General features: G+C 43.8%; 1 protein-coding gene and 1 long non-coding RNA gene across 3 annotated transcripts in view; one reads left to right on the plus strand and one right to left on the minus strand.

Moving 5' to 3' along the window:
- The window catches only part of LOC128450127 (protein argonaute-3), a 34,495-nt gene that overhangs the window by 17,043 nt on the left and 5,374 nt on the right, over positions 1-12,078 (minus strand). For both annotated transcript variants that reach the window (XM_053433607.1, XM_053433606.1), the window contains exons 2-5: positions 2,905-3,076; positions 2,590-2,710; positions 1,930-2,138; positions 645-781 (exon numbers count right to left, since the gene is read on the minus strand). In XM_053433607.1, coding sequence (XP_053289582.1) covers positions 645-781; positions 1,930-2,138; positions 2,590-2,710; positions 2,905-3,076 — 639 coding nt within the window. The remainder of the gene's footprint in view (positions 1-644; positions 782-1,929; positions 2,139-2,589; positions 2,711-2,904; positions 3,077-12,078) is intronic.
- On the plus strand, positions 7,729-8,967 carry LOC128450198 (uncharacterized). The gene is made up of 2 exons (XR_008339964.1): positions 7,729-7,869; positions 8,609-8,967. It is a non-coding gene; the product is annotated as an uncharacterized LOC128450198 (long non-coding RNA).

The raw sequence follows: 12,078 nt of genomic DNA on the forward strand, positions 1-12,078 counted from the left end.
GAGCCCGAGCCAATTACCAAAATAAGATCTTGAAACATTACATTTTATATCTGAAAAGAATCTTCTCAGCGAGAGGAACTGGATCCATGTTGGCTTTGCTCTGCTTATGAGAAATGTGCCGATGAAAAACTATTGGTTCCCCTGGACAGAACTATAACTTAAGTCTCCATAATGTCTAAAAACCATTAATAGAAACCTGATGACCTTATGTAGCTCCTAAGAAATAGTAGCTTTTTCATGAAGTAAACAATCACATTAGATCTGTGTTAAATTCAGCTATTACATCTATGAGAGTAAACTGATCAGGCACAAATCTCTAAAAATAGCTTGTTTCACAGAGGCTCCATGTCGTTCTAATCAATGTGTTAAATTATTAAAATCTCATTTCCACAGATTTAACAGAGAAGCAGAGAAAACTCTTTTCTGGGTGAACGTACGAGAGAAGACAGTTTTATTTTTAAAGAAAGATTGAATCACAGAAGAGAACGTTGTGAAACCACTACATCTCACTGTGTCTGAAGCAGTGAGCAATAAAAACAACTGTTGCATTAATATTGTTGAAAGCTGTGAGGCCATATTGAACCACTGGGGAGACATCACAGTAAAAAATCGGAGCGAGGCAAACAATGACGATTGGCTCTCACCGTCGATGTTGAGCATCATCTTCCACATGGCGGGCCGCACAGACTGATGGAAGCCAAACCAAACCTCCCTCCCGCCCCCCAGGGGATGGTCGTAGCCCTCTGGAGCCGAGAAGAAGGATCGACCCACTGGAGTATACCTGGATGGGGGAAAGTGACAATAATTACAAAAGGGCTGAGAGGATAAAGAAGGAAAGATAGAGTAAACAATCATAGGGAGTGAAAACAGTTCAAGAAGAAAAGGAGTTAATGGGGTAAATAGAAAGACTGGACATGTGATCTTGAGCTGGACTCGGACTACACAAGTTTTAAATTCCAGACCGATTTTGAAATCGAGGTTGTGTCACACAGAAGAACCTTTGCAGATATTCACACGTCTGAATAACAAGATTATAAAAATAAAGGCACATCGCACATTACAGGGTTTTATTAAGATTATTCCTCCAGAGGCAGCGACATATAAGGGATATGTCCGTCATGTGACCTCATGGGGAAGCAGACGTGTGATGTGTAATGTTAATAAACTCAAGCAGAAGGCTGAACCAGTCTGGATGAGAAGATGGTCAGAGAGAGGCACAGTGAGATCGTTAACTTGGCCTGTTGTCTGATTTCCCAGCTTTCACATCCCAAATAGAGAATAGAAGTCAATATGTGTTTTACAGTGTCAGACCCAGCAGCTCTTCAATGAGGTCTCAAAATACATCCGTGAAATAAATGGGTGTTGACACGGCCTGGACTCATCAACCTCTTATTACCTTTCCCAGGATAAATAATTGTTCAATGTTTCTCTCAGTGAAACCTGCATTGTCAATGTGTCAAGCTGCCGGTGAAACACCGAGAGCCTGACACCTGCGAGCGGAGCCAAATGCAAGGTGTCGACATATTTAACAATTTCTAATAAAGCTCTGACAAAGGTTTTCATTAAAGCGCCGGTGATGTTACGTTTAACGCTGCTCGCGCTGGGTCTTAGGAGAGTGATATGGAGTGAAGGATTGCACGAGGTCAAGTATGAAGCTGAGCCCTTATAAGCTGCGTTTGATTTCCGTTGGGATCAGAGAGCTGATATTGATGCTGCCGTGACAAAACAAATAAATAGTGTTTGCTATAAGTTGAAGAGGGATCGTTTTTTTAAGACGTGTTTGAGTTAAGAGGGAGGAGGGGAAAGTAAAACATCCTCGACATTATTAATTCTTTAATTGGTCATTATAAAACATTAACATTCTCTATTTAGGCCCAAGAGGTTGAACTAAGACGTGTGTATCTAGTGGAAGATTAAAACCCAGCTCACTTCATGGATGGCAGGTGTCGCAGGACCACATCCACTGCATGAACTGGGTTGGTGCTGATGGGCTTGTCCAGCTCCAGAGGCTCAGGCATGCTGCGGCCGGTCAGCACCTCGTGGAGCATGTGCCAGCTGACCAGAGACACAAACTTGATGGACACCTTGAAGGGACGGTCTTTCCCTCCCTCCCCTGGTAGAGTGACATCCAGGTCCACCTGTGAGGGGACAAGAGAAGAGGGAGGACAGAGCAGATCAGATCACATGGGCTGTTTTATCACACGCACTCAGGTCTGGAGCATTTTCTGAATTCTTCTGGAAGGACTGAATGAGGAAATAAGAATGGCCGAGCAAGTGGGTGAGATGATACGATGTGCCATATACAGAGAAGATGACGACGTGGATGTTAACTTGGAAAGATGAGATCTGGGATCTTCTGCTGCTTTCTTCATAAATAAAAATGCAAACTCCAGAAAATGTCTTTGAGTTCCCCTTTCACATTTGAAGAACCAAGCCTTCATGCTTAAAGACATCTTTAGAGAAGTGTGTGGTGGCTGTCATGGTTTGATTCACTTGTGTACGTTCTTCTGTGAGTGCATGTCTGTGCGCAGGCTATGTGCAAGTTAGGATTGTGCGTTTGCAATTGTATGAATCTGTTTTCCAGCTCACCCCTGCAGGTGCCACAGGTAGAGGGTTGGCTGTGTACAGGCTCCTCTTTCCATCGTACACTGGCCTGCGATCCCCAAAGATCGTCACCTTGAAGTGCTGCACCATGGAGTCGACCACCTCCCTGTACAACACACACAGACTCTCAGTTCAACTGAACCTAGCAAAGTACTGACAGTAAAAACCTCTGTGAGTCTAAAGTCGTATCTCTCGTAAAAACACAGCAAATTGGGATCTCACTCCTTTGTAAGATGCTCTATATTAGATATTAGCCAAGTGCACATTTCTAAAAGGTTTAAAGATAAGAACCCGCCGTACCTGTTGACTCGCCGCGGACACTTGTCAGGCTTGATGTCCACCTCGTAGAGGTAGACATCCATCTTGGGGATCTCCACCTGGAAGCAGTTGGCCAGCAGCTTGATGGGCTTCCCCATGGTGCCATAGCCAGGCCGCCGAGGTAAGGAGAACAGGGACTGGGCCCCAACGGCTCCTGGGAGAAAAACAAGGAGGAACAAGGAGGAATTTAAAAAGATGTGCAGAATACATGGGAATGAATCATGTTGTGCTATTACCGACCGAGTTTATCAAAGATACAGTAAAGTAAATACAAGTGGCTGATGGTGGGGGGGGGGGGGAAATGACCTGTGAAATTCCAAATGTCAAGATAAGATACGTGTAGGGAACACATCAAGAACAAGCATGTTTGACTTGGATATTTTATACATTTAAAGGCAAACACACACACACACACACCCACCACACCATCAATAAACCTTCACACCTCAATGCAATGTGCAACTGAAAATGATATCGAATAAACAGGGGGAAGTACAGAGAGTGTCAGGGGAATAAAGCTGGTTTCAAAATGATGAGCATTTGAACATGCACCTACTGCAACTGTTACACACGGGCCGACACAATGTATTTTGAGAATACACACATGAAACACAGGTGCATTGACCACAAATGCAGTGTGTGAAACAGGAAGTGTGTGGATCGGCAAATGAAGCCGTCTCGATGGAACCGAACGGATGATGACATCTTCTCGGCCGCATTTGGAAAAAGGAACACAACAGCTGAATAACGTGACGTTCCACAGGGTTTCTTCTAAAGCTTCTTCATTTCACTGTAGTGGAACATTTTAAAAGCAGGTTCTTAAAGATGACTAATGGACAAATGACTCACATTTCACATACTTTAAATTCTTACTGTGTTACTAAACTTATGATGGGACTGAAGATTCGTCTCAAAATGTCAAAGTTGACGCATAATGATTCATAAGAGATTACGCTTTCTCGCCCACTCGCTCTCCTACAATAGACTAAACTTCCGCCACTAAGGGTCTCTCAATCAAAACAAAAATAAAAGAGTTTGGTGATGTTGTGAAGGAGCTTGGGATCGTGTGAGTTGTTGTGTTCACCACCATTGACTATGGAAATCTACCTCAATAAATAATCTCCATCTTTTACAAGTGACCAGTACAAACAGTGGAAGGAGAAAACTGTTAACTGGTTAAATGGCAGCAGCGTGTTTTTCCTTCATAGGTCATTTGCCCCAGAAGTTACAGCAGAGGCAGACAAAGCAACAAGTGAAGCGAATATGATGCAAATAAAAGCGGACACGAAAACTCTGAGCTTGAACATTTTGGTTCATTTAGCTACACACGACAACAAAGTAGACATCTAAATAAAGAATTGTGACAAATGATATCTTCAAGTACTGTTATTTGCTCTGTGTGTGTGTTTCACATGATTCTACGTGACACACTTGTTCTAAAAGATGGTATTTCTGCATATGTACACACACAGACACACACACACACAAAAAAAGGAAACATGAGTCACTTTGATCCAGAAACAAGTGAGTTCTCTTCAGCTCAATGTGTCACACTCATGTCAGAGCTATTTTGGGTCTGCTGAGGCTTGTCCCCCACATCAGACCTGAAGGAACAAATCGCTTTGCTGACGTGCCAATATGATGTCGGGATTAAAAAGCAGGATGCTATCATGTGTTTGGTCATTCTGATGCAAGAGCCGCCAACGTTACACAAAAACTCCGATGAGACTCATCAACTTTCCTGGCAAATGTTGCTTTCTTTCAACCCCCCCGCCCGCCCCCGCCCCTCCAGACCCCGTGGCTTTATTTGACTTTTTATTCAACGGTCTTGTTCTGTCTTCTGGAGCTCGCCAGTCTCAACCGAAAAAGAAAAACAGCCCCAGATGTGTCACCGATAAATGAGAGTCGTGGTTGGAGTGTGATTCATCACCGATTTGACTCAGAGCCTCACATGTGTGGGTGATGTTAGGGTTGAGGGCCCAGCAGAAGGGAAGTTCATAAGAACCCTCCCTACATCGGAACAGAAACCTTCTGTGAGGTAACGGCCGACAACATGAGCAAACCCCCGACTGTTTGTTTACAGTCAGGAAGCCTCGGAAATATGAGTTTTGACCTGGTCCCTGTATTCTGCATCTCCTCTGATGGGCTGTGGAGTCCAGCAGGGTAGATGGAGGGTGTAGGTCTGTGTGGAAAATTATTTTTAAAAAGGGGGAAAGTCTGGAATTTCTACCACAGCTGTCACTCTCACACAAAACTATGTGCACGCTAAGTTTTGTAATGGTAATTCCCTTGGGTGCCCTTTGTGAAAAGTACGAGGGAAGTCCAATTTCACACACACACACATACAAACACACACACACACGACTGACGGAAAAGAAAGACGACAAATATTCTGGTAGGTCTTCATGAGGGCGACAGAAATGAGGTCGTCTGCCATGAAGAGTGACTTGTCCCAGTTCCTAATTCAGGCGATTTCAGGACTGAACGACTCAACAGCGTCTTCCGTTACTGGGAGAACTTTGTAAATGTGTGATGGTCCTGGTGAAGTGGGCGAGCAGGGAGTGGCAGGATTAGAGAGTGGGCAGAGTGGGTGTTTTCTGACTTTCATCTGCCTCTCTGAACTGGCTTCCATTCAGCGTGAGTCACGGAGAGAAACACACCGCGGAGCATCCTGCTTCTTTCTCGTGGAGCTACAGGGCAGGGGGAAGGGTTAAGTTTTGGATTTCCACTCCCTTGTTCAGACACACACACCCACACAACCACTTGGTTTCATTATTTTGGTATGAAACCCACACAAGGAGACAGACGGTAATTTGTAGCAGTGGTATTGCAGGGACACGCTGAAATAATGAGCTTATATTTCCCACATTACACACACAGTTGCTACACTTTTGGCATTTTGCACAAACACAAGCGCGGACTCTCCCTGATACACACTGACAAACTGCAACAATTTATAAATTCTGACAAAGCAATCCCGACGCAGCACAACCTCGAAGGCCAGACCTCCGACGAAGAGCCCGATCACACGGAGCAACCTCCAACCCGCAGTCGTGATTTCTGTTTGGAATAGAGCAACGTGACGACATGCACACGAGCATCAAAACAACCAAGTTGTGTGGGTTTAATCAAAACGGCGTCTCCGTGATATTAGGCTGGGGCGCCCCCCCCTGCATTCTTTGGCTTCCTGTGAATCCTGTAGATCTGGTTGATTGTGGCGCCTGCAGGAGAAGCGTGAGACGTGGGGATGTGGGTATGTTCAGGTTCCCTTTGCAGTGATGGTCGCTATTCAGAAGTCAACAGTCATATCAGTATCTCTGTTGAGGTTTGTGGATATGCGCCGATATGAAAACTTTTATTTGACAGATTTGAAAATGCCTGAGGATATATATATATATGTTTTTATAATACTACATATTGGTACACCTGTATTTGGTTGTATTCGATTTTTTTTTCAATTATAATTATTCATGATAAAGTTTGTGGTAAAAGTTTTAAATCTCAACCCTCTATTACATTTCTTTGTCATAAGGGTTTGAAAACAGCATCTTATCAATTAAAAAATACATATAATGTTCTATTCAGACGATTTTATAGGTCAAAAATTACTAAAATGTGTAATTTACATGACTCAATAGGAGGATATTGTTTGTAATGAAGTACAGTTCGACTTTGTCTTTCTCAAAACCAGAATATAGCCGCCATTCAAACAGAAGCTGGAGAATATTGACTTTGGCTAAACTATTGGTGAGGACTGCTTGCTGTGAACACTGAGCAACAACTCGAGGCACACGGCGGGTGATACACTGAGGTGTTGAAAACCCACCTGGCTTGTCGCACAGGTGTGTGTGTTTGTGTGTTTGTGAACAGCCAACCTGACCCTGATCGTACCGCAGCACCTCAAATGCCTCCCTGCTATCTGTACTTCTTGGAAACTGTGCGTCTCTGTTCCCCTCGAGAAACAGACAAAACAAATGTGCTTATCCAGAGGAGCAGGAGCGAGGGGGTCAGAGAGAGAGAGAGAGAGAGGTTTAACTGTCAGGCCGGGGGGGACGGAGGTGGGAGCGACTGGGAGAGCAAAGTACTTTAATCTCAAGCTTCTGCATTCGTAAGGAGCTTTATCCTACAAACTTTCAGGAGGTACAACTCATGAAGTAATTAGCCAGAACACTGAATCTAAAACAGTTTTCAAACCAAAAGGCAGGTAAAACAAAAGAAAACGAAATGTTTAAGACGTTAAAAGGCTATTTTGAGATTCTGCGTCTTCTCTGTGTATTGCACCTCTTTTCCATCTTGAGAGGTTTGTAGCTTGAGTTTTCTTTCCGTTTTTGGCGTATGTCAAGTCTTAAAACATCGTCAACATGTCCACTCATTTGCTCTAATATTTTTTACGGACATTTTACCAGGAGGTGGGGGGGGGGCATCCTGGGAAGGGTCTGGAGCATCTGACTCTGACATTTGCGTTCTCACATACAGCCCCTCCGGGAAAAACGTGCAGAGTTCAGTGCTCGTCTGAGAGCAGCCTTGTTGTCTTGCTTTATATGATGAATAAGACCTTGACAGTGAAATGCACCCTCCACTGGGCTTGCTGGGAGTGTGGGAAGCTGCACAACCCCTAACACATGCAGATGCTTGCTACAGGTTTACAGGAACGTCGACTTACTGAACACAAAACTATTCAACAAATACTTATCAGGGATGCAATGACCTCTGCTGCTCGAAGGTGACGTGCAATACTCGGCTATGACAGATACTGAAAGCTCACCCACAGCCACACATCAAAAGGTTTATTGACTCCACCAACAGGGAGTGGAGGAGTTCAAGGAAACCTCCTCTTGTTGCGATAAAAGATTCCGCGCTGTGTTTGTGTGCGCACTTTCAGATAATTACAGGAAGGACATGCTTTGACAAACAGAAGACTCAAGATTTAATCCTCCCCCAGTCCGTGTAAGTATGTTTCTCGTTTCCTGAGCTGCAGACAGTGAGAGATCACAGAGGTGGGAAAGCCCATCTTTACCATCAATAAAAAATTCAACCATCGCTGAGTTCTGGTGAAATGCAACTATGATAGATGTGGGTTGTCATAGTCATTGGAAATTTATGCAATAGCCCTGGGCCTATGCCACGTGCAGCAAAAAGTCATTCTTGTTTTCACATTTATTGTGAAGTAACCAATTCCTTCTATAACCTAGTTCTAGTTCGGGTTTTTCATTGCACTGATTGTCGTGTACTGTCAAAGCCTTTTAAGGTTCTGCCAACATCTTTCTTAAAATCTAATATGAATATTTTTGGATATGTCTTCACTTTAACTAACTACCACTGAAAAGGAGCTGAAGTTCTAAAAAATACTGTGTGGGGTTTTCATTGAGAAAATATATTAATTATCATCAAGGGCACACAATCACAGGCAAGATCATTCATGTTAATGTCAATGTAAATGTCCTTCAGTTACTTTTTCGTTTTCCGGGGCAAGAAACATGGAACTGTTTGAAATTACCTGCATTTATTAAAAATAAAATATGTTCAAATCGAAGAAATTGCTGTTTTTAATGAGGAAAAGTTTAATTTTGAGTTTGCTATTCACAAGAATCAACTGCTGATGCAAAAACGTGATCTTAGAAGTATTAAGATCAATCAGGGATGAGCAACAAAACAATATCATTAAATATCACATCATTTTTATCAGATGAGGTATCTTTAAGGATGATGCCAGGTTGCTGTCCAGCAGCTGAAGCTCTGTGCCAGGCCAGCTGACTCAGCAGGACTATGACCCCAAACGTTGCTGTAAATCTTCTACAAAACGACTTCAGGGACCTGGAGAGAGTCGTTCACACCAGACAGAAGCAGTTCTACAGGAACAATGGTCCAAACTTCCTCCGGATCATTGTGCAGGTCAGAGCCAAAGCTACCACGACTGTTCGTGTAAGGGCGGCTGCTGCCAGAGGAAGTTCGGCCACTTTAATCAACTTGGGTTTTGAAAACATTTTTCCACTGAGACTGTAAATGTTTGATGAATGAGTTCAATAAAGTCAAAAAGGATTATAATTGCTTGCATGTTATTAGTTTAAAACATTGAGTGCGACTTTGATGAAGATCACAACACATTTTTATTACCAATAAATGAAGAAAAGCAGGTAAATCCAGAGGGTTCACATCCTTTTTTTGCCACTTTTCTCTTCCTCTTGTCTGGGCCAAATGGAAGAGTCTCAGCAAATCTTAATGCTGCCAATGTTCTACAAACTCTAAAGTGATATCCCGACCAAAAGCTATGATTTAATGTGCTTATACCTTGCAGGCTTGAAAGACATCTCTTAGGTGTCGGTAGTTTCCTGCTTCGGAGAACAGCCGCTGTGCTCAGCTGGAATTTATGTCACTTGCGCAGTTCTCCAACAGTAACATGGATTCATGGCAGAAACACAGCATCAGAACTACTCCTACGAGTCCCGCAACTTAATCTACTTTCCCCCCGCCCATCAGCATCATCCCAATATGTTACACACACACACACACACACACACACACACACACACACACACACACACACACACACACACACACACACACACACACACACACACACACACACACACACACACACACACACACACACACACACACACACACACACACACACACACACACACACACACACACACACACACACACACACACACACACACACACCTTCACTCTTCTGCTCGTGCACTGAACCCATGTTGTGTGCTGCTTGTGTGTGGTTATAGCTGGCTACACTACACTTGGACACAGTCCACAACTTTTTGTTGGCAGATGAGTTTAACACAAGTCGACTGGCTCAGTGAAGTGCTGCAGTCGCCCTTTGCTGTTTAAGCAATCATCAATCTTCCAGCATACATACATACACACACACACACACACAACACTAGAATCAATGTTAGAAATGACTTTTCTGGTCCATTTGTTCATGAATGGAACTTATTAAACTTTATTGTCAGTGTTTTTCTGAATTGCTTAATTTGTCCAGCAACAGCACAACCACGCATTAATAATAATAAGGAACTAATAACATTGACATTACAAGTCAAATCTGTGCTCCAGGATTCATTCTTCATTTGTCACATCAAGGACAAATAGCTCTAAATACAGAATCCATTGTATTTGAGCAAACAGCAAAATTAAATACAAGTTAGTTTTGTTAATTAGGAGGCACCAGTGCTACAGTGCAATTGTCCAGATGTAATAAATAAATGCAATGGTGCAAGAAATCAATAAAACAAATAAATATGATATTTCTACACCAATAATTATGATCCTTTTCTAAGCAATAACGTTTTTTTTCAGAAACATCTCAGCAATGCGAACTCATTCCACTCTGCTGCTTCACAACACAACACAGTCACACTGTGCACAGTGGGCTGGGATCCAGAATAACTGGATAGTGAGAAGCTAGGCTGACGTCCAGTCCCTGCTAACCACCACACCCCCCCCCCACAAGCATCCACGCTGCTAACGAGTGCACATGTCCACACACATACAGGCCCACACCGAACACACACACACACACACACACAATACAGCTGTTGTGTTTCTAATCCAGAGAGGCCTGAGCTGTGGGAACAGGGCGAGTGCTCGGCGGCGAGGCACAATGGCGTCAGTCACAGCAGGCAGAAAGTAGAAACACACACGCACACGCATGCACATACGTACACAGGAGGACTGATAGACGGGGAGGATGGATTGATGCTCGTAACACACAGTCAGTCTCCTCTGTCCGACTCCCCCCCCCCCCCCCCCCCCACATCTACCTCAGGGGTGTTGTGTCTGGCACCCATGGGAGTCAACGCCACTCTCTGCCGCAGATAAACAGCAGCAGGCGGCTACACACTGTCAAGCTGACGGACGCCTGGTCAGTCACAACAACATGTTCAATTGTTGACATCCACCTCGGGGGACACCTGAGGCCCAGTGAGAGTGGAGGACTGCATATTGGGGGGTTTAGAGGGGGTTACAAGTTATCTGCAGTAAGAAGACAACTGTGACGCAGGTACTGACACAGGTCGGTGGAGAACAGCTACACACAGACACACACATACAGTAGAGGTAGATAACGGTGTACAATAGAGTGTGGAAACCCAGCAGGACCCGACAGGCTGGGCCGAGCCAATTTTGAAAAGACAGTCAGGTCGGGTCGGTCACTTTGGCTGGACACTGAACTGTCTGTCTGGAATCGGGGGGGAAACAGGCACTAACCATGCGTGTCAGGGACAGAGTTACACAAATATATATTAACTGCATCAGGCTCAGGTCGGGTTCAGACACAGACAAACTGAATGCATATCAGGTTCCGGTCGGGCTCCATTCGTTTTCTCTCGGGCTTGGACGGGTTAGAACTGAAAATTGTGTTCAACCCCTGGCCTATATCACTTAAATGTTTTAAATTACAAATCCTGTTCATTTATTTACAATTGCAAGAAGAAGGGAGATAATTACTTTGAAAAACTGGAATGTTTGATTCACTAAACTCTGGTTAAATGTTCATATTGAAAAGCCAAATGCAAATAATCATGAGTATATGCTTTATCCGTTAAATTCCATATTTCTTTCTATTAAGGAGTCTAGTTTCTAACAGCCCAAGCAAAAACTGAGGAAGTTGACCTGACTGTATTTTATAACCGTCATCCAATTAGTCTTAAACTAAAGAGATCAAGTAAAAGACCTTCACACAGAGAATGAGCTATGTTAAAGGGAACAGGAGATTCTAAATGAGGCCCTCTGTCCTCCCGGTGCTGCTACTCCAGCCTGAGTGAAACAGGGCTTCCAGGAGTTGTTGACTTTCTCTGTTGACTCGGACAAGTCAGCTGCTGTTACTCTGCATGCACTCCAATAAATTCATTAGAGCCAAAGCAAGTACTCGGATTATTGGGTCATGTCAGGGTCTTAACCGGGATTTCTTACTCACATTAAAAAGGTCAGGTGCTACACTTCTTTGTCTTGCTCATCAACAAGTTTTTCCACAGACAATGTCCCCGTTTCTCTGGACGGACCTCACACAAGCAACATACTCCTCCTACAGTTTGATGGTGTTAACAAAATCAACTTGTGCTCTTATTGTGGGTGAAGTGCACTTTTTGGGGGGAAGAGCGACAGCTGCTCATCACATGGTGTCGACACGTGGAT

This window comes from Pleuronectes platessa, chromosome 10 (genome assembly GCF_947347685.1).
Source record: "Pleuronectes platessa chromosome 10, fPlePla1.1, whole genome shotgun sequence".
Classification (NCBI taxonomy): Eukaryota; Metazoa; Chordata; class Actinopteri; order Pleuronectiformes; family Pleuronectidae; genus Pleuronectes; species Pleuronectes platessa.